At 41.0% G+C, this 25890-nt stretch overlaps 2 protein-coding genes across 2 annotated transcripts; both read left to right on the forward strand.

Annotated features, from left to right (window-relative positions):
- The first annotated feature begins 1439 nt into the window (after nucleotides 1-1439).
- LOC141444078 (uncharacterized) lies at nucleotides 1440-11211 on the forward strand. The gene is made up of 10 exons (XM_074109511.1): nucleotides 1440-1453; nucleotides 3451-3681; nucleotides 4620-4769; nucleotides 5002-5212; nucleotides 6020-6186; nucleotides 6415-6670; nucleotides 8257-8408; nucleotides 8846-8975; nucleotides 9624-9727; nucleotides 10970-11211. Exons 1-10 carry the CDS (start codon nucleotides 1440-1442, stop codon nucleotides 11037-11039), a joined length of 1485 nt encoding a protein of 494 aa, XP_073965612.1. The 3' UTR covers nucleotides 11040-11211.
- Nucleotides 11212-16064: 4853 nt separating this feature from the next.
- Nucleotides 16065-25801, forward strand: LOC141444259 (uncharacterized). The gene is made up of 9 exons (XM_074109750.1): nucleotides 16065-16174; nucleotides 18249-18361; nucleotides 19024-19177; nucleotides 20001-20194; nucleotides 20968-21162; nucleotides 22019-22150; nucleotides 22777-22975; nucleotides 23996-24171; nucleotides 25244-25801. Exons 1-9 carry the CDS (start codon nucleotides 16142-16144, stop codon nucleotides 25509-25511), a joined length of 1464 nt encoding a protein of 487 aa, XP_073965851.1. The 5' UTR covers nucleotides 16065-16141; the 3' UTR covers nucleotides 25512-25801.
- Nucleotides 25802-25890: the final 89 nt, after the last annotated feature.

The following is a 25890-nucleotide window of genomic DNA, read 5'->3' on the forward strand; positions in this document are numbered from 1 at the left end:
AGGGACGGTACGATACGAACTTCGAGTTTCGAGTTTCGTAGTAGCCTTGCAGGCGTCTGTCTACTTCGAATAGTTTTTTAAAAATGTTTTACGTCCACTTGCAGTATTTTTAATCTAGGTTTAAGTGGTCTTAAGTCCTGTCAGATCCATACAAGAACTGTCAGTTTAAGCCTTAAATCGAGATTTAAAAAAGCCTACAAGACGTCCTTAATTATTTATTTTACTCTAATCCTAGTTTTAATTTCAATTTTATCTTAGATTATTGTACGCCTATCGGTAAAACATAATGTTGCATGCCAAACTTTTCCACCACTGTAATTAGTTAATAGTCATATGTTTACAAATAAATCACTTTGCCTTTTGACTTTTTTATATACGTACTAAAACTGACCATTTCTGTTATTTTTTATTTTCACAACAATGAAGCCTCTTTTATGCGCTAGGTATATCTCAAATTTGCAACCACTGAGAGCAGGCAGACCAAAATTATTCACATCAGCAGACCACTCTACAGCACATAAAAATAAATCTAACCGTATCCATGATCGTTTTAAAAAAATCCTGCCACCTCTCAGCTTAAACAAAAAAGTCACTGAAATGTATAAAATACTGGATAAAAAGTCGCTGCTATAGTCCCATCCCAACAGTTCTTATTCTTAAAATTAAAAAAAGTTTAAAAAATAGTTCATTGCGCTGCGCTTCTAGTCGTCTCTCACTCCCACAGTCGCAAATTTCATCCCTTATGGTTATGGTGTTGATTTTGCAAGTACTTACAAATTTGATTACAGCGCTCTCTGTTGCCGAGTAGCGGTACTACTTTGTATCACTCGTGTTATATGATTCGGAATATAATCCGAAAGAGGTCGCTAGAAGCTCCGTTTGGCGACCGCTTTGAAATTTGTTATCTTTTCTGCCATTTTTATACATATTTGATAAGTATGTAAATACTAATTCAGTTATATGTTTACATGTATTGTACTTACAGCATTACCAACTTATATTTATTTAGGTGTTAACAAAGCTTTACCTACTTAACTTGCAAATTTGATTACCTACGTGAATTTTGCAAGTTCAAGTACAGTCAAAAAACACACTTAGCAAAAAATATTTGAAAAACATAGGTAGTAGGTAAGTACTTACTTAGGTTCCTAACTTCTTACCACACGCATAGTAGGTACCTAGGTACCTTTGTCTTAGAAGGGTTTCATGCTATAATATTTTCAGCTTCACGAATGCAGAGTAATCAAGGAAATACTGCTCGCAAAGAAAGACGTTTTCTGCATATACAAAGACATATTGTACGTGGATGACTTCACGACGAAACTTGGCCCGCCAAAGAAAGTGTATGGGAGCGGGATTTACAAGCTAGAAGCCAGTGACCATGTCAAAGTGGCTTGCACCAGCTATGAGGGGTTTGTATTTGTATTCATTCACCTATCATGGTGTTCACCCAGTACCCTTTCGAGGATTTTTGCAGGGGTTTTAGTAAAGCTTTGCTACCATAGCCGTTGCTTATCTTAGCCCGTTAATTTTTAGTGCTTTCACCACAGGGAAGCTCAAAGTTCCATCTTACAGACTGGCTAAACCCAAAAAGTCTTTTCTGGGAAATTGCATACGTTTTTATAATGAAATTCCAAAAAATATTACAAATGAAACGGCTACAAAATTGAGATCTATTGTCATGAAGACATTAATATCTAAGGCGTATTATAAAGTTAATTCCGATACGCATTGGCGATCCCTTCAAATAGCGAATCTACTGTGTTAAAAATAAAGTTGTGTTAAATAAAATACTTGTGATATACATAGATATCATTTAATAGTATTGAAAATCTGTTTAAAAAATTTACCTCGTTGAGTTTCTTGCCGGATTCTTCTCAACAGAGGTTTTTCCAAACTGGTGGTAGTTTTTTTTTGACATTCATAAGTGCTGTTATAGCCTAAATTGAATAAAGATATTTTGACTTTGACTTTGACAAAGCCTCGCGTTGGCAGGCCTCCCACTAGGTGGACTGACGACATCGTGAGGTTTGCGGGCAACCAGTGGATGCAAAGTGGGGAGCTGTCGTTCATGTGGCGTTCTAAGGTGGAGGATTCTGGTGGAGGCCTTTATTCAGTGGACGCAGTGTTGCCAGATGACGGAATACAAAAAGCGGGAGCTGCGCTTTCAAAACGCGGATTTCTAAATGAAAATGCGGATTTGCGGAATATGTTTATAGGTTTTTTTGGCACGTTGAAAAGCCGAAGAAAAATCATAGTACAGCTAGGGCTTCCGCTGCGCCGTAAGCGTTCGGCGGTTTCGTTCGTTCGATGTTTTGAATTTACCACCTTTTTTCACGAGCAAGTGGTAACATTTGAAAGTTGTTCGTGTATATTTAAAAAAAGCGGATCCGCGTTATCTTAACGCGGGGAAAAAAGCGGAAAAGCGGGGTGTCTGGCAACACTGAGTGGACGTCTTCCGGTTTTTTTTTTACATGAGACTGACTGTGATCTGTGGCCCCAGTCTCACCTGATGTTAAGTGTAGATGAGGCCAAAGGTGTATCTCACTGGTTCAGCCTATTCACTCTAGCCTTGAAGAGCCAAATGCTGGTGATGATGAATAGAGCGTAGCCAGTCTTTCATAGGGGCAACCTGAGGCTGTGTTTCCACCAGAGATGTGCGACAATGCTTTGAGAGGATGTATTATAAACCAATTTAAACACTTCATTAACCTATCCTCGCTCAGCGCTGCTCAAGTGGAAACAGCTCAGCGGAGCGAGGTAAATGAAGCGTTTTTATTGGTTCAAGGCAAACTCAAAGGCAGCAATAGAGTGCTATAGGTATAACATCGTAACCACGACTTGCAGGACAACCTTGTCTCAGTAAGTCATCATTGTTTTCATCAAGGAAGCCACTGGGACGTTTAATGTGAAAAGGTACTATTAACCGCGCAGGTTGCGCCTACCAAAAATAATGAAGCAATATTCTCATCAGTTATAAGTGCTCACATGTACCTGCCTACTATTAGGGTTAGAGAATCTTTATTTACTCATAAAAGAACATACAATACTGTTCACATTTATTCGTACTTAGCTGTTCACTTAGAATCCAGACGATTTCCGATCATTTGTCAACCCTATCCCTAGACTCCTTTTTAGGTTAGACCAAAACCTATTTATATCCCTGCTGGCTTATAAAGAACTGGGTTCGATTCTCAGCCACTACACTTATCTGATTGTTTATGTGTTTTTCTATTTACAAATAGAGGAAACTGAACCGTGTACCATGCTGGAACCTTTTCATAGTCAGATTCCCGAAGATTGTTTGTTGCGGGCTGCGGGTTGTGACACAACAACAAAGTAATTGAAATTTCCATAGCAACACGTGTGACAAAGGAGGGGAGGGAGTTGAAAATGGTCAAAATTGATGTGATATACTTAATAATATCCTTATTATTTATTACAATTCAGACTCGTTCCGTCTCGCTGGTTCGGTTACAAGGCGGGGTTCCGCCCCCTCCCAAGGCCCCCAGCGACCCCGACTCTCCAACCCCCGCCGGCGCCCAGGCTGCGACCACCGAGCGACCCCTTCAACGTGCTGATCGTCGTTTTCGACTCCACGTCGCATGGCGGCTTCGTCCGAAGAATGCCCAAGTCCTATGACTTGTTAACTAGAGAATTAAAGGCTGTGGTGATGAATAAGTAGGTATTATAAAGTGTTAGTAGTAAGTGGGTAGACTTAAATATGATGCGTACCGCGGCTGCGCCCGCGGCGAATGCAAGTTTTTTAGTTTGAATACAGCTCTTGTCGTTACTGCGCGTGTTCCTTTATTTCGGTCCTCTCGGTTACCATTTCTCCCGAACTAACATAAAGAGATAAAGACCAAAAATATACAAGTACTTAGTACCGAATCCTAATACTGTGTACATTGTGAATTAAGATTGGTTTTTGGAGTCTTTTTGTATTTTTTATTTCAACTCCAAATTTTGTTACTTTTGCGGTCATCCCTTCACATCTATATCGAAAATAAAGAGACCAGCGCTGGGAATCGAACCCAGGTTCTCAGCATTCCGTGCTGCGTGCCATTTTCTTAATTTGATTGCTTAATAGCGACATCTCTTGTCCGGGTGAACGGTTAGTTCCAATGGGGTGTTGAAAGTTTCTCGATGAGGGCTACAACATAGATGTTTGTTTGTTTGTTTGTTTATACTCTTTATTGTACAAAAAGGAAAAACAAAAAGGTTACATAAATAAAAGTTGTGTTAAGTACAAAGGCGGACTTATCCCTGCAGGGATCTCTGCCAGTCAACCTTGTCGCTAGTGTCGCTGCTTAAGTGACTAAATAAGAAACAAACAAGCTGAAATATGTGGTGCAGTGCATAGGAGAAATTCGTGTCTGTACTCCTGTCCAGTGGTAGTGTAAGGGTATGGCACGTAGCACGGAATGCTGAGCACCTGGGTTCGATTCCCAGCGCTGGTCTCTTTTTTTGGTTTTTCTGTGCATCTATGTTTCAGTTAGTATTTTCGATATACATTATAAATGTGTGTTTATTATAAATGCGAAACATTGTGTATGTTTGTTACACCTTACCATACATAGATGTCATGCTAAAATAGGACTTTTCTTTCTCTAACCAAGGTACAATATCCTTGGCGATGGTACTACCGCTGCCTTGTTCCCTCTGCTCACCGGTAAAACCCCTCTGGAACACAAGGAATATAGGAAAATGCTGTCCAAGGAATTCATAGACGAAAAGATATTGCTGTTTCACGTAGCTTCTACTTTGGGGTGAGTTAGTTGAACTTTTTTTAAACGAAACAAATAATGAAACGCAAAATAGGTGCGTGTCTAATCGCATAATTTTTGAAAGTCATAATACATACAAGAAATTAGTTCTAATGGTTTTCCGCAATATCGAGGTTTTTTATAATTCTGGCCAGCCTACTTACAGTCGCAAACTTGCAAATACAACAGGCTCGTAGAGCCGCTATGGACCCTTTTATACTACTTTCGCTTCCAGCTATCGCACGGCTTACTTCGAGAACATGCCGTGGATTGGCACCTTTCAAACCCGTTTCAACGGGTTCGAACGGCAGCCGGCACACCACTATCTCCGCGCGATGCTCATGCTGGAGACAGAAGGTGGCCGCAAATGGTGGCACGGGGTCAAGGGGCGGTACTGCATTGGGGATACTCCGCAGTACGCTATGATGTTTAACCTCACGCGCCAGGTACGACCGGTTTGTTAGACCGCTTTCCTAAAAGCATTTTATCCTTGCAGTTTTTTTTGTCATTTTGCCGAACGAAATTCTTCTTTTTCACGTAGCGATTTTTTACGCATATTTTACCAATAGATTTAGAAGAAAATCGCATTAATTTTTAGTGCGCTCTTTTATTGGCCACAATAGACCTCTCATAATGTTTGCCAAACTAAATTTTTCTCCGTTACTTTTTTATTATTAGCACTTTTAGAACCACATACCTGTGTGGCCATAGGTCACAGGTCTTCGTAAGTCCCTAACCACTCCTCGTTTCGCTCCTCATCGCACGCCGTACCGTATGATATTTAGTATAAGAATATAAGAATTAAAAAGCCGTGGTGGCCTAGTGGTTTGACCTATCGCCTCTCAAACAGAGGGTCGTGGGTTCAAACCCCGGCTCGCACCTCTGAGTTTTTCGAAATTCATGTGCGGAATTACATTTGAAATTTACCACGAGCTTTGCGGTGAAGGAAAACATCGTGAGGAAACCTGCACAAACCTGCGAAGCAATTCAATGGTGCGTGTGAAGTTCCCAATCCACACTGGGCCTGGGGAACTATGGCCCAAGCCCTCTTGTTCTGAGAGGAGGCCTGTGCCCAGCAGTGAGGACGTATATAGGCTGGGATGATGATGATGACTCTATGAATTACGTTACGTTTAAATATACTGAAGAGCGGCAAAAAAATCTGCCCCTCAAATGTATGCAGTAATAGTAATTTTGTATGTATAGTGGGCCAAATTTTGTGCCGCTGAGTTTAAAAGATGAGATGTTTTTAGTTCTACGACCTCGATGGCTTGCATTTTTCGTTCACATTCATCGGAGACATCAGCCACGACGACTTCAACATGATCACCACAGCGGACGACGAGTTGGTAGACCTGCTCAGGAGCTTCCAAGATCGGGGAGACACCATGCTGATGGTCATGGGCGACCACGGCACCAGGTGAACTTTCAAAAATATCGGGGAAGTGTGAATCGGCCTCGTGTACCAGACCAGTACCAGATGGAGGCCGTAATGAAAAATATTTCTAAAGAGTAGATATTGTTCTATATCTATATTATTATCTGATACGACTCTATTTCACCGGACGCTGTGGCAGATATCAATATGCAGGTACTAGGACTGTACTATTAATTTGGCCAACTGATTCCTTTTCTGTTCAAAAACCAGGTACAATTCAATTCGTGAAACCACCTTCCAGGGAAAGTTGGAAGAACTTCTCCCATTCATGGCGATACGGTTGCCTCCAGAACTGGTTAGAAATAGACCAGATGCTCTGACAGCTTTGGTGGACAACGCCAATGCCCTGACAACTCCCTTCGATATTCACACGACGCTGCTGGATGTCATGGGAGCTGGAGAGATGAAGAACAGGTTCACCATAAAAGGATCTGACCTGCCAAGGGGGATGAGTTTGTTAGAACCCGTGAGTTATAGGCTCAAGAGCCTATTTCTCTTCTTTCTGATAGATCTTAGGGCCTATGCTAGCTGACGCGGTTTGCACGGAGCTGGTGGACGCCTCTTGAAATAGAGTATAATGGTGATTTTCCACCGTCGAGGCGAGATGAGATGAGAATAGCAGTGTCTGAAGACTAGAGTCTTCGACCAGTGTGTGTTGCCAGTAATGGCTTATGGCGCTGGGACGTGGTCCTTGACTGTTGGCCTCTTAAAGAGGCTCAAAGTCACGCAACGAGCTATGGAGAGAGCTATGCTTGGAGTTTCTTTGCGCGATAGAATCCGGAATACGGAAATTCGTCGAAGAACTAAAGTCACTGACATAGCTGGAAAAATATGCAAATTGAAGTGGCAATGGGCAGGCCACATCGCTCGAAGAACAGCTAACCGTTGGGGGAGAAAAGTCCTCGAGTGGCGACCACGAACCGGAAGACGAAGCGTTGGCAGGCCTCCCACCAGGTGGACTGACGACATCGTGAGAGTAGCGGGAAACCGGTGGATGCAAGTAGCGAGTTGTCGTTCATTGTGGCGTTCTAAGGGGGAGGCCTTTGTCCAGCAGTGGACGTCTTCGGGCTGATGATGATGATGATGATGCATTCTCGCGCGCCCGCCGCGAGCCGCCGCGGGCGCCGCCATACAGATTTCATTTCTCGTCACGCCTCGTCTCGTCTCGCCTCGCCAGTGGAAAACCACCTTAAGCTGCGCTAACTGCGCGCGTCGCGTGCGACGGATTGTACTTGTACACCTGCACCCGCGCCCACAGGCGTGCGCCCGCGCAGTACACCCGCGTCAGCTAGCGTAGGCCCTTACTTTTGAGAGGGTAGTCAAACTGGCTCTGAGCTTTTATACTAAGCAATTGATGGGATAAAAAAAGTAAAGTAAATAAAAGATAAGAGGTACAGTAAATAAAAGGTAAAGTAAATAAAAGATAAAAAAAGAGTAAAAAAAACAGTATAACCATATTTAGGGGTTTGACCAAGAGGCTTAGCTACTTACTTCCATACTAGCGACTTACTAAAAATTAAATGTAAATCGGCATAATAAAATAAATAATGGAAATATTTTAATATCTATGATTGTACTATGTTTGAAAAATAAATTTATTATTATCATTATCATGAGCAGCGGTGATACTTACCATCAGGTGACTCGTCTGCTAATTTGCCAGCTGTTCGCTAAAAAACAAAAAAAAAAAAAAAAGTGTACTAAGGCGAACTTATCCCTAAAAGAGAACATTTCAAGCTAACCTGCTTTGAAACAAAGTTGTTAGATAACCCAGAAACTGTAACAGAATCTTCTACCGTGCCAAGTTGCCAACAAAAATGTGTCCATACGAAAAAACCGCTCAAATAATGACCCACCAGGGCTACTACGAAACTCCCCTCTCGCTCTCGTATTATAAGTGTCAAAGGGACCGCACGACACGACGAACTTCGAGTTTCGTAGTAGCCCTGCAGGCCGCTTGCAATCGAAGCAACGGGAATTATATGAGGGAGGCCTATGACCAACAGTAAGCTAACAGTGGACGTCCTACGACTGATGATCTAATGTACGCAGATACCGCCGCTACGGTCGTGCGGCGAGGCGGGCGTGGTGGCGCACTACTGCGCGTGCGCGTCGTGGCGGCCGCTGCCGCGCTTCATGCCGCAGTACAGACGCGCGGCGCACGCGCTGCTCCACTACATCAACAACATCACTAGCGCCAAGAGGTACTCTCAACTATACGCCCTTCAGCTTTGCTCACATCACCACGGCGCGGCGCCGGAGCGCGGCACGTTATCGAATCGTGCAGATACACGATGCCGAGCACTTGACAGACCCTGTAATCATAATACAAGTAATAGACAGTAGTTCGACTTCATACTAGCGCCCGAATCGACGCACGCACACAGCCAAGCGTCATTTACACGGCCGCTTACCAATCTTCGCAAGACAAAACTACGCAGTGCCACGCCGCGCGCCGCGCAATCCAGTCGCTGGTCCAGTGCTGTGCCGCGCCGCCCGCTCTACTCATATTCGTCCCCGTTCCGATTCCGTAAAGTGGCTATCGCTCGGTGCTTACTCCTCATAAGAATGAGATTTTTTATGTGTAACAGAAACTCATACATAGCAAATTTTGGTGTCCCCAAATAAATTCCATTTGCAGTACACTTTGCCGCGTCCGCAAGCTGACTAGCATCGAATGGGTGACGCAGAAAATAACCAGCTCAGAACATCGCAAAGCAAAGTCGGAAGAAGAGTATGTCAAATTATCCAGCGACTATTACCAGGCTAAGGTAACCAGGTCCAAGGTCGATCATATCATTAAACTGCAACCCCATACTGTTGTATTTAGGTGGTAGGACCTTGTGCAAGGTCCGCCCGGATTGCTACCACCTTCTTGCTCGCTAATCCTGTCGTGAAGCAGCAGTTCTTGCATTGTTGTATTTCGGCGTGGAGAGCAAGACAGCCGGTGAAATTACTGGCACTTGAGGTATCCCATCTTAGGCCTCTAGGTTGGCAACGCATCTGCAATCCCCTGGTGTTGCAGGTGTCTATGGGCGGTGATGATCTCTTACCACCAGGAGACCCACTTCCTCGTTTGCCATTCAGTCGAATAAAAAAAATTGTCATATGCTTTATTCGTATCATTCAAACTAGAAACAGTAAAAAAGGGATAAAAAAACATATAACCTGCTTTTGGGGCCTACGCTAGTTGGCGCGGGTGCACTGCGCGGGCGCACGCCTGCGGGCGCGGGTGCAGGTACAATCCGTCGCACGCGACGCTCTCCGTGCAAACCGCGTCAAGCTAATAAACCCTTAAGCAGCGTTTCCACCAAGATGTTTCAAAGTCGAAGTCAAAATATCTTTATTCAATTTAGGCTATAACAAGCACTTATTAATGTCAAAAAAGATTAGGTATAATTATTATTTGTGGTTTTCAGATTGTAACGAGTCCAGGGAACGGGATCTTCGAGGGTGTCGTCATATATCTGAGGGAAGAAAATCGCTATCTGATATCTGTAAATGACATTTCTAGGGTAACTGAGTAAGTATAAACTAACTTCGACTTCAATCGGTCGGAAGCACGGAACAGTAAAAACGTTTTTTCTGTTCTGTGGTCGGAAGTATTTAAACTATTTGACGACCAGATGGCCTAGTGGTTAGAGAACCTGACTACGAAGCTTGAGGTCCCGGGTTCATTTCCCGTGTCGGGGCAGATATTTGTATGAAAAATACGAATGTTTGTTATGTATATGTATTTAAGTATGTATCTATCTATATAATTATATTTATCCGTTGCTCAGTACCCATAACACAAGCTTTGCTAAGCTTACTTTGGGACTAGGTTAATTGGTGTGAATTGTCCCGTGATATTAATTTATTATTATTATTATGTTCTTTATTTTTCTTTCATTCTTAGGTTTAGGTTTTTATAATAGTTCTATAAACTAAAATACAGAAAAGTACATACAAAATAAAAATATTTATTATTATTATATTCAATTCAAAAAGTTCGGTCTCTACTGTCAATAAAATATAATATCGTACAAGACCATGTGTTTGAAACGTATTTTTAACCCCCGACGCAAAAATAGGGGTGTTATAAGCTTGACCGCTATGTGTGTCTGTATGTCTGTCCCTGGCACCGTAGCTCTTAAACGGGTGGACTGATTTGAATGCGGTTTTTTTATTTGAAAGCAGGTTTTTTTAGCAAGCAATGGTTCTAAGACAAGTTTCATCAAAATCGGTTAAGCTGTTTTTGAGATATTGATCTTTGAAGTGACAAAGTCGGGGGTTTTCCAACTTTATGTTGTTTATTTATTTCGTCAATCGAACAAAAAGTCGTGGTGGCCTAGTGGTTGGACCTATCGCTTCTGAAGCAGAGGACCGTGGGTACAAACCCCAGCACGCACCTCTGAGTTTCGAAATTCATGAGCGGAATGAAATTTGAAGTTTACCACGAGCTTTACGGTGCAGGAAAATATCGTGAGGAAAACTCCACAAACCTGCGAAGCACTTCAATGGTGCGTGCGAAGTTCCCAATCCGCGTTGGGCCCGCGTGGGAACTATGGCCCAAGCCCTCTTGTTCTAAGAGGAGGCCTAGGCCCTGCAGTGGGACGTATATAGGCTAGGATGAATGAATGAATGAAAATAGTGGTACTGTACCCCGCACCCGCAGGCCGCTCGCTGCGTGCACCCGAGGCAGCTAGCGTAAGCCCTTACGATATCTATGACCAAACGAAGTAATCAAAATAAATTAAAAAACGCCTTCTAAATTACTTTACAGGTATGGCAACGAGGCTTGGTGTGTTTGGCAATCTGCTCCTCACTTAGGGCTTTTTTGTTATTGTAAGTAAGAAAGTGATAGTAAAAAGGGCTTATGTGCTCGATTTAGGATACTTCTATGTTATGTCGTCACCTGCATTAATATCTGCCACAGTGGAGCGTCCAAAAATATCTGACACGTCTTACCGACCCTAGAAATAGTAGTATCAGAGAGAGATAGTGCACGCTTTGTCGTGTCAGATACTTGTGGGTGCTGGTGACATGTTTATACTTGATTAAAGTGTAGATCAAAAAGTTTTATCAACAATGATGGTAGAGCAATTTGCTGTTATAACAATAAAGTTATATTGCATGAAATGTTGTTTTATTTCTTTTATTTGTTAAGGCGAATAGACAGGGCACAATACGGTATTTGACAACTCCTTTTTTTGCCATATCTTAATATTATTATGAAAATATAGATAAACAGATAGTAGGTATTTCGGTTGAAAATTGGATTAAGTGTTTTTTTGAATAATCTATATACCTGTCTCTTTCTCAGACGCTTTTCTCTACGCAGCAAGTATGGCGGTACTGGAGTGTGACGTCAAATGCCAGTATGTCTTTCTCTGTCTAATCTTGAATTTCAAACCTTTATAACTTTGTTATTTGTAAAGGTAGCTTAAAAAATGTTTTTCTACTCGATAACAGGCATTGTGTAGTTTTAATTTATAAAACATATACAAAATAGTCAAATACCGTATTTTGGGCATTTCTATTTAAAGTTGTAGGTACAGCCACCTGCATTAATATCTTCCCCAGCGTAGCGTGCAAAAACATCTGACACGTCTTCCCGGCCCTAGAAATAGAGTCGTAACAGATATTTATGCACGCTTTGTTGTGACAGATAGTGGTGCTGGTGACTGTACCTACCCAGAGTTTATCTCTCTGATTTCAACAAAATTTGGGAGGTAGACTCAGTCCATGTAGTCATACTTGTTAGAGACAAAATGCTGCACTTCGTGAAGAAAGCAAGCCGCTTTGCACAGTGATAGTACAGACTAAACTGAGTGATTTGACTCGCAGCAGCGGAAGTTTCACCCCTTAGGAACAGAGATGGCGCCACTTCTTTAAAAAATATTTCAAAATATTCTACAAGCTAAAGTAATAAACCGATTTCAATGTTTAATATCTCAAATGAGAGCCTATTATATACGTTACTTATAAAAAAATACAAAAAAAATATTTACAAAAAACTTTTGTCAAAAAACGTCATCTAAAGTTTTTTTTTTACCTGATTTGTAGTTTTTACTTGATTGCTTAAAAAAACTGTATGCAACATGAATGGTTTAATGCATGTACATATTACTGAGTACATAACAAGTATTTTATAAAAATCCGACACCGATACCTATCATATTTAACGAAATATGACAGTTTAAATGTGAGCACAAATTTCTTTAAAAAATATTTCAAAAAATTCTACGAGCTAAAGTAATAGACCGATTTCAATGTTTAATATCTCAAATTAAAGCTCATAACATTCATTATTTACAAAAAAATATAAAAAAATATTTACTGAAAACTTTTGGCAAAAAACACCATCTCAAGTTTTTTTTCTTACCTGATTGGTTGTTTTTATTTGATTGCTTAAAAAAACTGTATGCAACATGAATGGTTTAATGCATATACATGTTACTGAGTACATAATAAGTATTAAAAAAAAATGACACCGATACCTATCATATTTCACGAAATATGAAAGTTTAAATGTGAGCACAAATGTCTTTAAAAAAATTCAATAAATTCTACAAGCTAAACTAATAAACCGATTTAAATGTTTAATATCCCAAATCAAAGCTCATAAAATTCATTATGTAGAAAAAAATATTAAAAAAATATTTACTGAAAATTTTTGGCAAACAACGCCATCTTAAGCTTTTATTTCTTACCTGATTGGTAGTTTTTACTTGATTGCTTAATAACATTGTATGTTGTATGCAACATGAATGGTTTAATGCATACTTATATATATTTCTGAGTAAATAACAAGTATTATAAAAAAAAACCTACACCGATACCCTTCATACTTCACGAAATATTTAAGTTTAATTGTGCACGCTTTTCTTACAAATAAATTTCAACGAAATCTTGAAGTGAAACTAGTACTCTGATTATAAGGTTTAATGTTAAATGAAAAGAAGAACGAAATAACCCTGCATTGAATATTATATTAACTTACTTTTGATTTGTACAGCCACCTTTGCAGGATTTACACTGGGCAGTGCATGGTAAGCTGACCCGACGATACCCACAACGCATGGTATCGCAGCCAGATTTGCAGCCACAATGGTCCAAGAGGCTTAATTGCGACCAAATCGCTGTAACTGCGACAATTCTGGAGTCCTTCTCTTTTGCCTTAGTCCATCCCCAAGAAGATGGACATGGTATGGACATGCTCTCTATAAACATACACTGCGTGAAGCTTACCAAGCGGGCCAAATATGGAGAAACGCTCTGAAACCAGAAGTTTCCGTACCATGTCCATCTTCTTGGGGATGGACTAAGGCAAAAGAGAGTTGGCAAAAGAAAGTAAGCCTCTTGGACCATTAAGTATTGTGGCTGCAAATCTGGCTGCGATACCATGCGTTGTGGGTGTCGTCGGGTCAGCTTACCATGCACTGCCCAGTGTAAATCCTGCAAAGGTGGCTGTACAAATCAAAAGTAAGTTAATATAATATTCAATGCAGGGTTATTTAGTATGCTGCCCACTGATTTCCACAGGTAGGCACAAAATCTTAGATCTAATGGTAATCAACTAGGCACAAAAATAATTCAACAGTAATTACAGCAACACAGTCCGTGTCTAAAAGATCTGTGATTTTGTAGTATTGGAAAAGCACAAGTACTTCAAAACGACTTTTCCTTTTCAGTTCTACATCTGCCGATGAACCCGAAGAGGACTTATAGGTTTTAACTTAAATATTTGATGAACATTGATGTTCATAGTCTTTTATTTCAAATGTGACATATCTATAAGCTGTAGCCCTACCTATCACACAAAAAGCTAATTTTTAAATAAATTCGCCAACTACTAAGCAATATATATTACATCTCAGAATCAACTATGCCGGAAACGGTATAGTTTTTATTTATTGTCTTAATAATTACTAATTTTAAAGTAATTATGTTTTTTCGTAACACCAGGATTTTTTTTTTTTTTAATAATAGGTAATTTCGTTCTTCTTTTCATTTAACATTAAACATTATAATCAGAGTACTAGTTTCACTTGAAGATTTCGTTGAAATTTATTTGTAAGAAAAGCGTGCACAATTAAACTTAAATATTTCGTGAAGTATGAAGGGTATCGGTGTAGGTTTTTTTTATAATACTTTTTATTTACTCAGAAATATATATAAGTATGCATTAAACCATTCATGTTGCATACAACATACAATGTTATTAAGCAATCAAGTAAAAACTACCAATCAGGTAAGAAATAAAAGCTTAAGATGGCGTTGTTTGCCAAAAATTTTCAGTAAATATTTTTTTAATATTTTTTTCTACATAATGAATTTTATGAGCTTTGATTTGGGATATTAAACATTTAAATCGGTTTATTAGTTTAGCTTGTAGAATTTATTGAATTTTTTTAAAGACATTTGTGCTCACATTTAAACTTTCATATTTCGTGAAATATGATAGGTATCGGTGTCAATTTTTTTTTTAAATACTTATTATGTACTCAGTAACATGTATATGCATTAAACCATTCATGTTGCATACAGTTTTTTTAAGCAATCAAATAAAAACTACCAATCAGGTAAGAAAAAAAAACTTGAGATGGTGTTTTTTGCCAAAAGTTTTCAGTAAATATTTTTTTTATATTTTTTTGTAAATAATGAATGTTATGAGCTTTAATTTGAGATATTAAACATTGAAATCGGTCTATTACTTTAGCTCGTAGAATTTTTTGAAATATTTTTTAAAGAAATTTGTGCTCACATTTAAACTGTCATATTTCGTTAAATATGATAGGTATCGGTGTCGGATTTTTTTTAAAATACTTGTTATGTACTCAGTAATATGTACATGCATTAAACCATTCATGTTACATACAGTTTTTTTAAGCAATCAAGTAAAAACTACAAATCAGGTAAGAAAAAAAAACTTAAGATGGCGTTTTTTGACAAAAGTTTTTGTAACAATTTTTTTTGTATTTTTTTATAAGTAACGCATATAATAGGCTCTCATTTGAGATATTAAACATTGAAATCGGTTTATTACTTTAGCTTGTAGAATTTTTTGAAATATTTTTTAAAGAAGTGGCGCCATCTCTGTTCCTAAGGGGTGAAACTTCCGCTGCTGCGAGTCAAATCACTCAGTTTAGTCTGTACTATCACTGTGCAAAGCGGCTTGCTTTCTTCACGAAGTGCAGCATCCGGCCAAAAAATGGCCTTAACAAGTATGACTAATGATTCTGAGCTGTACAAACAGGATCTCCAGATGTGTCCCCAAAATATTGTATGGATGTGTCTTTGTTACAAAAAATATTTTGAAAAATCGTAACAAAACGGACACATCCATATAATATTTTATCATAATTAGTTTACATTGTGCGGTGTCTAACAGTTCTTAACAAAACATAACATGCCATTCTTAAAAGGCATATTAGGGCTTTTTTTTCTTATCTATCTTAGATTTCATAATCCAGAGATCCATAAGCATGTAAATTCACGTAAAAACTTTCTTAGTACTATCTTAGAATATAAATGCTATAAATGGACAACCATAAAGGCAAATATTAGGTGGTTCACTCTTGGTTCACTCCAAGTTCACTCGAACAAATGTTCACTAGAGTAATTAATTTCTCAATTTTGTTTCATTTTGTTCAGATGAACTACTTTAAGTAATCACTTTAAGTGAACAATGCCAAAGGAAACGGGAAAAGTCTTAGATGCAAAAGTGTATGAAAATTATCCGTCTGATTCCACCTTAATAAATCAATAAAACCTTAGACAAAAAAACACTTCTGTCCCTTCTGTCTCATCTGTCGTTCTGGCGAAATGACTGACAAAGTGGCTTTCGAATGTTTTCTGTCAGAAATCGTCAGAAACAAAGTGTCAGAAACTAAATTGAGGCGGCCGGCGGCCGTTCATGTCATTAGAAAAGAAAACAATATTACCGCGCTAAATGAAAAGCTCAAAGGCAATAGCGCTGAAAAACGTAAGTCATCGGCATATTATGTTTATCAACATAAATTATATTTGGGCTACTTCGCAGATTTGGGCTCCCAATATTGACTAGGCACACTTTGGACTGGGCTCTAGCCACGAAGAGCCCTAGGTTTTATCCGGAAAATACAGACTAACTCGAAGATCGTCTCGTGTGGCCCCTCTGACACTTATACTATTTAATACGAGAGCGAGAGGGACGGTACGATAGGAACTTCAAGTTTCGAGTTGCGTAGGTTGGTTCAGTGAAATGATATCACAGGCCTTAAGAGAAGTTTCCCTGCCAGCCGCGCGGCCGCGTTAGGTATTCGTTTGGGATATTGCTGTCCTTATCGCTCGTGACATAAGCGCTCGCAGCCGTCCCCCCCCATGCCTTCCGCAACGACGTCCGTAATTTATATCGAGATAGCTGTAGGCTTTTCAAGATTTGGGCGGTTGAATTTTGGGTATCGTTGTCCTCATATTATACGAAAAGTATAGCACAGAAATCAATGATATTTTACAATCAAGATATTCATTATAATTTTCTATGCCTGTGGTTTTTCGGTTTTTGTAAAAATGCTTTATTTATGCTTTAGTCTGTAATTCTCGTGAAAAGTTGTCATCTTTTTTTTTTATCGACTTTTGAGCTCCTGTAATTCTGATATTACAAATTTATATGAAAATCTAAAAAACCACAGGCATAGATAATTACGTCTAGTCCATACTTACAAAACTTCATCTATTTCTGTTGTCTAGTTTTCAAATGAGACCGGGACTACGTTTGTATGGAGAATGGAACGAAGAGACTTCTCTTAAGCTGCTTTTCCACCAATAATGTGCAAGGATGTGTTGCGAGGAATGTGTTTTTCATTAACCAATAGAAACGCTTCATTTATACATCCTCGCACAGCTCATATCTTGGTGGAAACATCTGAGCGGAGCGAGGCGAGGTAAATAGAGCGTTTCTATTGGTTAATGAAAAACAGCGTTGCGAATGAGGGCTATCGCGTATGAATTCGCCACTAGAGGCGCTAGTGTAGCGTGAGGTTTCCGAAATGTCAAATCTCATAGTTTTTGGGTGAGCTACGCGAGTTTATTTATAATTAATATAATTTTGTGAATATTTTGCATTATCTGAAATTAATTATGGCAATAATGCGTTACGGGGCTATGAATGTCTGGTTTTGAGACAGTTTTGTCTTTCGGAAACCTTTGTCCTCCCTTTTTTCCGAACAAAACGGGGACTATGCAACACTGTGGCATGCTCTATATTTTTATGGTACGGTATTAAGGTGTATTAAATATGATTTTAATCTAAACTTTGTTTTCACGCCCGTAATAACAGACTTTGAAAGCCATACTTAAAAACCTCACGCAACAGTGCGCCATCTAGTGAGACAAAAAACGATAGCCCTCATTCAGAGCCTGTAGAACAGAGAGGCTACTACGAAATTCGAAAATGGAAATTCGTATCGTACCGTCCCACTGACGCTAATATTATTTAATACAAGAGTGAGGGAGACGGTACGATATACGAACTTCGATTTTCGGATTTCGTAGTAGTCCTTCTGGGTTTCTCAAAGTCGGGTACGCGAAACCTTAGGGGTTCGCCATTCGACGGTAGGAGGTTCGCACGTTCGCGACAAGATTTACGTAACGGTGGCTGCCAGACTGTCAAGATGCTTCTTAGCTTTATTTTGTTATTGCAATTTAGTGAAGTTTGACTTTAGCTGTAATGTATGTCCTAAATTTAGGACGTTGGGCCTTACGAGGTTATAGCAAGTAGGTATGACTCAATATCAAGACGCGATGTGTACCTACCTACTGGATCTGACAGACTATTGCTCGTTAAAGCGCTCGATTTTTTTATGCGATAAACGCTGCGTTAAACGCAATGCGTTTGACGCACATCAATGTTGCATCAGACAATGCATGCGCCTGCCGCTGCGCTCACCGCGTAAGACAATGTTTGATAATTAGATTATCTGATGCAAAATTGACGTTACACGTTACAAAACAACCGAGCGCTGAATTCGTCAACTGGACTAAAAGAGTCGCTCAACGCCCCCTTATATTATTTTCAGAACCTCTACATATACGTGGCAGTAATGGTGGTCATATCCATCTTAGCAATCAATTACATACGGAGGCTGAATATGGAGGATAAAATAAGAAGTGATTTCGACTTTATATACCAGTATGTCATCAACGTATACTTACAACATCAGGACCCCTAGTATAAAATAAAAAAGCCAGAAAAGTAATTGAAGCAGCAATTACAGGTTAATCCATCAATCGCCAATCCGCAAATTGCCGGCCGGTTGATCGAATGACATCTGTCAGGGGTTGTTTCGCCTTAAGCGCCAGAGACTAGGTTCTTGCTTTTAAAAACTTGTTTTTAGTTTTTACATTTTATATTAGGTGCTATCATCTAAAACACGCATTGCTGATGTGGGTGCCAAGACTGCCAGGCTGAAATGGGACTGGGCAGGCCACGTCAGCCGTATGGAACCCAATAGGTGGGCTAAAATAGCTGGATACCACAAAACGGACTTCGGCGGCGTGGCAGACCCAGGCGTCGATGGCGGGACGATCTGGACGCCTTTCTTCGCAGCTGGTCAGAGATCGCCCAAGAACGGGTAGAGTGGAAGACATGGGGGGAGGCCTTTGCCCAGTAGTGCGACACCTCTACAGGCTTCTAAATAATAAAATAATAATAATATTAGGTGCTTTATAGGAGATGGGGGCCCAGTCCAATCTATTATAGACGACTAGGGGAGGGCCCAGAGAGTGCCGGACGACTGCACCTCCCCACTTCCTAGAGCTCTAGCTATATTAAAAATAAAAGGTTTTTTTTAGAGCGATGCAAGAAGACCTAAGAAACAACGTATTGGAGAATAAAGGCAAAGGTTGCATCATGCCTAAACTGGATCCATTTGATGAGGATGTTTTGATTAATGAAAAGAAGTTGCCCACGGGTGTCTGTGAGGGGAAGGACTGGGTGGAATGTATTGTAAGTTTTTGACACCATTTACACCAAAACGTGCTGATAAACTTAAGCAAACACTGTTAGTGTAGAGCTGGGGGACCCTAGGGGCGTAGATTGAGTGAAACAAATCAAAGTTTTTAGACGTAAATTAGCCCCTGAGGCTGTACTGACTGAAAAATTAGATCTCGAGGGTCGCGGATACGAGAGAGTTGAGTTGGAAGGCGTTTCCTGGTCAGGCTTCCCTGGATTAGAGTCCGAAGCGCAGGCCGTCGGTGCTGGACGAAGGCTGGAGGCAGTAGGGGCTGCAGTATAGCCTTAGCGAAGGAGGAAGGTCAGGTCTTCGGTTCCAGACAGCCAGCCGTTGCAACAGTTGAAGTACCTAGTAGGAGCAGATGTGAAGGTGCTGGGTCAGCCCCAGACCGTGCTGTGCCACCCAAATTTGGGCAACACAAACAACGACAACACAACACAACACTTGACAACACTAGTAGGTAATGATAATGAACATTCTAGCGAATGTTACGTTACTGGTGTGGTAGGTAACAGCTCACAAAATAATTATCACAGACGGTAAATGTCATCATCATCTTCATCCCAGCCTATATGTACTCGTATACGTCCCACTGCTGTACACAGGCTTCCTCTCAGAGTGAGAGGGCTTGGGCCGTAGTTCCCACGTGGGCTCAGTGCGGACTGGAAACTTCACACACACCATTGAATTGCTTCGCAGGTTCGGTCGTGGTAAATTTCAAATGTTATTTTTTAAATTTATGTAATTCCGCACATGACTTTCGAAAAACTCACTTCCAAAAACTCTTAGGTCCAACGGGCTTTTCTTTTTTTACAGTTTGACAAATGCTCCGTCGCTAAAACTGTTCAAGATGACTTAAAAGACGTGAGCTGCGTGTACCGCGACATAGTATATGTCGGTAACACGACGCAACATTTGGGCCCGGCAAGGACGCTGAACGACGGTCAGATATACAGATTGAGAAAGAGCGACTTCGTCCACGTGGCTTGTATTGGCATCAACCGGCTTCAGTATGTCTATTGTCACTACTCCAAGTTTCTATTTTTTTTGGACAAGGTAAATTGCAGTGCCCGCGGAAGTGAGGGCCAGACGTTCCCCGCATATGTAAAAGGTAGAAGTGTAGGTAGAGGTAGTCTGTCTTTGACCTCCAGTCCCAGGTGCACGCTCCCTCTCTATACGTAGATCCATGGTTCGACCCATAGTTTCCCTTCAGGTACGTGCAGGTTCCCTCACAAAGTTTTACTTCACCGTAAAGGTCATAGTAAATTTCAAATGTTTTCACACTTAAATTGCAAGCCCTGGCCTTCTGCCTGAGAGACCATGGGTCAAACCACTAAGTCAAGTAAAAAACCAATGAGGATCAACGAAAAAACTGACCCAGATAACTTAACTTCTCCGGCTCTTCACAAAATAACCGAAACAAGACGTGGGTAGATAAGAAAACTACTCCAACCCTCTCCTCCCCGTAGTAAACCCCATGGTGTTGGGGACATGCAGACGGGCTTTTTAGCCGGCGAGAGTCCGACACTTATGGGCTCTCCTTTCCCAGCCGTCCATAATAGATTTTTCTCGACAGCACGTCTCCATCTCCTCATAAAGCACCTCATCAAAATTTAAAAACTGAAATAAAGTAAACAAAAGCAAAGACCTAGTTGTCTTTGGTTGGCCCTTAAGGCTCAATCCACGAGGATTCCGCAACTCTTATAGCTCGTGATATTCGCCCCTCGCCCCTAAATGGTGTCGTAGTGTGTCCACGCTTCTCTATTCTCTACTCTTTCTGCAGCCCAGGACCTCAGTTCAAATGGTCAGGCTTTAAGGCGGGCTTACGGCGCGTACACCTGCGCAAGCGCTCCTCCCGCGGCCCTCGCCTCAACGTCGCAATGCTATGCTTTGGCGCCATGTCCAAGAACAGCTTCACCAGGAAAATGCCCGAGAGTCTTGCTACTCTTAAGAAGATGGGAGCGTTTATATTAAACGGGTAAGATGTTAATTTGACTAGTGAAACTCATAAGTCCCTATCGACCAATGATAACGATTCCCCGAATGCGGGCCCTATATGGCATGCGTTACAGAAATCTACCGCACCCCGAATGCGGGCCCTATCGACCAATGTAACTGAGCCTTAATGGATTAACGACGCGTTCGAAACTGCGGGTAAACATTAAGGACCTGCTAGCTTGGCGCGGGTGCACTTAGCGGGCGCACGCCTGCGGGCGCGGGTGCAGCTAACAATCCGTAGTATGCGACGCGCGCAGTTAGGGCCCCCGCACATTATGGCCACGAGTCGCCGCCACTAAATGCGACTACCAGTGGTTCAGCCAGACCACTACACGCCACCACCAGTGGCTGCCACTTGCGTCAAGTGATCGGACACTATGGCCGTGTGTGCGCACGAGTCAAACGACAATACGCAGCCAAAAGTAGCGAGCGCGGTCGACTCCCGCAGCTGGTGGCTCGAACGCGGTCACTCAAACGCTTGGTTTGCGTCCGCAGCTTGTGGCGGCCAGTTTTAATGTGCGTTTAATCTTAGCGCTGCTCAGCGGCGGCCTTACCCATTGCGAGGCTCCAGGCGGCAGGTCTTTGCGAGGCTCTTTGTCCTTCGTGAAAAGTTTGTGATGCGAAAGTAGGTCTGGTTTCTATATGCTTTAAATTTGCTTGGGTTGTTGCGCGAGGCCCCTGCAAGAGCGAGGCCCCGGGCGATTGCCCTGTTCGCCACCCCTAAGGCTGTCGCTGGCGCTGCTCATGCTATTTTTCAAAAGGTGTCCACCCGCTCCGTGCAAACCGCGACAGTAGCGTAGGCCAGTTATTAATAATCGGCGGACTCTAACCAACAGATACAATATAGTCGGAGACGGGACCTCGGGTGCTCTCTTTCCTATTTTTGTGGGGGACGAGATGAACATCACGCGCTCCACCGAATTCTTTGACGCAAAGGACTGTATTCTCCACCAATTGTTCAAAATGGGGTAAGATCAATATCTCTTTCTCTGTTATTTCGAGTTCTTTTCACCCGCTACGTAAGAGGGTGTTATAAGTTTGACTGTCGTGTGTGTGTGTGTGTGTGTGTGTGTGTGTGTGTGTGTGTGTGTGTCGGTGACATCATATCTCCCAAAGGATGGGCCCATTTAGAGGCATTTTTTTTAATCGGAAGCTGTTTTAATTAAAAATATTATCATAACAATGAGCAAATATTCAGCCATTTTAAAGATATTTAACTTTCAAATGATCATATTGAGGGTTTCGCTCAATTGCTTGAATTTGGTAGTCCTAATAATTCTAAGGTATATTTTTTTCATTTTTTATTAATCCATACTATATTATAGTTCATATATTTGTGTGTTTGTATGTTTGTCTGTCTTTCACGTCGAAACAGAGCGACGGATCGACGTGAATTTTGGCATAGAGACAGTTTATAGGCCAGAGAGTGACTTAGGCAATATTTTATCCCGGAAAAATGCACAGTTCCCGATAGAACAGCGCGCGATAACCGAATTCCACGCGGGCGAAGCCGCGGGCAAAAGCTAGTATTAAGTAATATAAGGAAGTAAGATAAGGAATAAGATTCTAAGCTTACGTTTAACATTCTCATCAGCTACCGTACAGCGTATTTCGGAGATTCCCCGGTCCATGGCACCTTCAAAGGGACTTTCGACGACTCACAAAGTCTACCGACGGACCATCACCTCTTACCTCTGCTATACTCAGTGTATGGGAAGACTAGAGCCAACACCAGACACTTCTGCTTTGGAGACATGCCGCTTTACAGGCTGTTGTTGAACCTCACGCATCAGGTAATTACCAGTTATTAACATAGTTAGCTAAAATACCACAAACAACAACAAAACACACAGCAACAACATAAAAACAACAGAAATTAAAACATTCTATTATTATCAAACCGAGATCAAAGTCAAAGTCAAAATATCTTTATTCAATTTAGGCTATAACAATCACTTATTGAATGTCAAAAAAAATCTCCCACCGGAATAGAATCATCAGAATACAATTTTCAAGTACCCTTACCACAACAGTACAGTACAGTATAATGAATAAACATAATCATAAGTCAGTCTATGATATGTTCATGGTTTGAGTACAAACACTTAACAATTATATTTGGGCTACGTAAGTTCGATCATGTCTCTGCTTTCGATCACAGCTCAAGTGGCTCCCAATCCGCCTTCGCCGTAACTCTCACATTCTCCACCTTCTTTACGGCATGCTACCTCAAAGAGCGATGCTCTCAGAACTTTCTCTTTACCGTGCCTCTTTCTAACTCCAAATTCTATGTCTATTCTTATACTGTCCAGGCTGTTTGGTTGTGGAATTCCTTACCGATTGACCTACGACGGGCAAAATCTTTGTCACACTTTAAATCTATGCTTAAGGAGCACTATCTGTCATCCTGTAACGATTGACTTTATCATAGTTTATTTATAAGTATGTTGCTGTTTATCCCACTGCCTATCTAATCTAATCTTTAAAGTCAACATGTATTATAGGTACATGTGTCGAATCTGTCATTATTTTCCACTTAATTTGCATGTTATCAAATCTCTGTCCTATCAAAAATACGTGTGTATAGATACAATATGAATCGTGGTAAAGTATTAAGCGGTATCTTAAATAATAATAATAATTTTACAACGCCCTAGAGTGAGTTGGGTTTATTAATTATATTCATAGGCGTATCCTAGATAAACAAAAATAAGCTATAATTAACGAGTTACGATTCCAGCCGTCATTCGGAACGGGCCTATAACCTTTTTCCCTTTTTTTCTTCTACTTCCTCTTTCCCATGTTTTTGACAGTTCACCAGATTGAACGGGCCCCGATTCTCTTTCACGTTCATCACGGACGTCAATCACGACGAGTTCAACATGGCTTCCGCGGCCGACGCGGACTTGGCAAGTTTTCTACATCGCTTCCACAAAAGCAGACACATGAAGAAAACAATGCTTTTTGTCATGGGAGCCCATGGGTCAAGGTGCGAACACTTCTTGATAATTCCAATATCAAACCACAAGCTTGAATTATACGTATGTATCACATGGAGATGTTACAACCCCCACAATCAAATTATACGTATGTATCACATGGAGATGTTACAACCCCCACAATCAAATTATACGTATGTATCACATGGAGATGTTACAACCCCCACAATCAAATTATGTAGAGAATGTAGTATAAAAAAACAGGCCAAGAGCCTGTCGGACACGCCCAGGGTAGGGTTCCGTAGCTATTACGAAAAAATAGGTAATATTTATCTACTGATGCTACTCTTAACTTAAACTACTAATAATTCTCAAGAAATCTTAGCCGCTATAATTTCCTTGTAAATTGGTATATTAAATTTACTACCATTCTGATTTTTTTAAATTTTTCTACGCAAAAGTTTAGATTTTAGAGGGGGGAGACGCTCGATTTTAATGAAAATTTGCACTTCACAGTTGATTATTTCGCAAAAAGATCACTGAATAGAAAAATCGTCTTAGCAACCCTCCCAATGGTTTTAAAAGACCTATCCAACGATACCCCAAACTATCGTCGAGAAAAAAAAATCTTCCCCTCTATACGTCTATGCGAGGTATAATAATTTTTTTTTACGTTTTTTATTTTATCACTGTCGGCGTGACTGATATGTATATTCATGCCAAATTACAGCTTTCTAGTGCTAACGGTCTCTGAGCTTAGCCGCGGACGGACAGACAGACACACAGACAGACAGACGGATAGACATGGCGAAACTATAAGGTAAGGGTTCTTAGATGACTATGGAACCCTAAAAATAGAATAAAAAGCTTTCCTAAGGTGTTAACCGCTCTGTATCGATTATTAATCTTTTGATGTGACTTTTCCTTATGCTGTCTTGGTGGATACCTACTGAGGTTAACATGACAAATACGAACGTTCTCCAAAAAATATAATATGAAAGGATTATACTTACACTGTAGCAAGCAAACAGCAAATTATAGCGGAAGAAGATCGAGTTGTGGTTCATTCACATCACATGCGTGGACCTTAGCAAAGTAACGGCTGGATCAAATTGTTTACAGCTTCTCATCACTCCGTGAAGTACCCCAACTGACCCTAGAAGACCACTTGCCTCTGATGGCACTAGTGTTACCAGATCGTTTGAAGCAGATCAGACCTGATGCTACGACGGCGTTGGCAGCCAACCTTGACGTTCTGACCACGCCGTTCGATATCCACTCGACTTTGACGGATGTCTTGGGTATTGAAGACACGAGGAATCAGTATACAGTGCCTGGTGCCGATATGGAGAGAGGGCTGACACTGCTGCGACCTGTGAGTGTTTGTTGAATGTTTCTGCTGGAAAACCAGAGGCCATATCGTCTAACACATATAATCACTAACGTTTTTCCCACTTCTTTCTGTCATATGGTATAAGATGAGGGTAGAAAGAGACGGTGAATGTGAACGCGAACGTCAGAGCGTTAGACAATATGGCTACAGGTCATGTTAGTGCAGTTCCCATCAGATAATTATATCAGTGACCGGAGAAGATGGCCGTTGAGGCCAAAAAGATCTCGAATGGAGACCGTCAATTGGCAAGCGCAGCGGAGGACATCCACCAGCGAGGTGGATGGATGACCTGGTTAAAACCACTGGTGTATGTAGATCGCTTCCAACCGAAGCAACTAGGGGTCTATGGGGGAGCTATGTCCAACAATGGCCGTCC

This window comes from Choristoneura fumiferana, chromosome 29 (assembly GCF_025370935.1).
Source record: "Choristoneura fumiferana chromosome 29, NRCan_CFum_1, whole genome shotgun sequence".
NCBI lineage: Eukaryota > Metazoa > Arthropoda > Insecta > Lepidoptera > Tortricidae > Choristoneura > Choristoneura fumiferana.

What these genes read in the sequence shown, in the direction of transcription:
- LOC141444078 (XM_074109511.1), top strand. An exon ending in AAGGCTGTGGTGATGAATAA is followed by an intron (nt 3,682 to 4,619) that starts GTAGGTATTATA and finishes TCTCTAACCAAG; the next exon opens with GTACAATATCCTTGGCGATG. An exon ending in AACATCACTAGCGCCAAGAG is followed by an intron (nt 8,409 to 8,845) that starts GTACTCTCAACT and finishes TTCCATTTGCAG; the next exon opens with TACACTTTGCCGCGTCCGCA.
- LOC141444259 (XM_074109750.1), top strand. Translation starts at nt 16,142, where the DNA reads ATGAAAAGCTCAAAGGCAATAGCGCTGAAAAAC. An exon ending in AGGCAATAGCGCTGAAAAAC is followed by an intron (nt 16,175 to 18,248) that starts GTAAGTCATCGG and finishes TATTATTTTCAG; the next exon opens with AACCTCTACATATACGTGGC. An exon ending in ATTGGCATCAACCGGCTTCA is followed by an intron (nt 20,195 to 20,967) that starts GTATGTCTATTG and finishes CTCTTTCTGCAG; the next exon opens with CCCAGGACCTCAGTTCAAAT.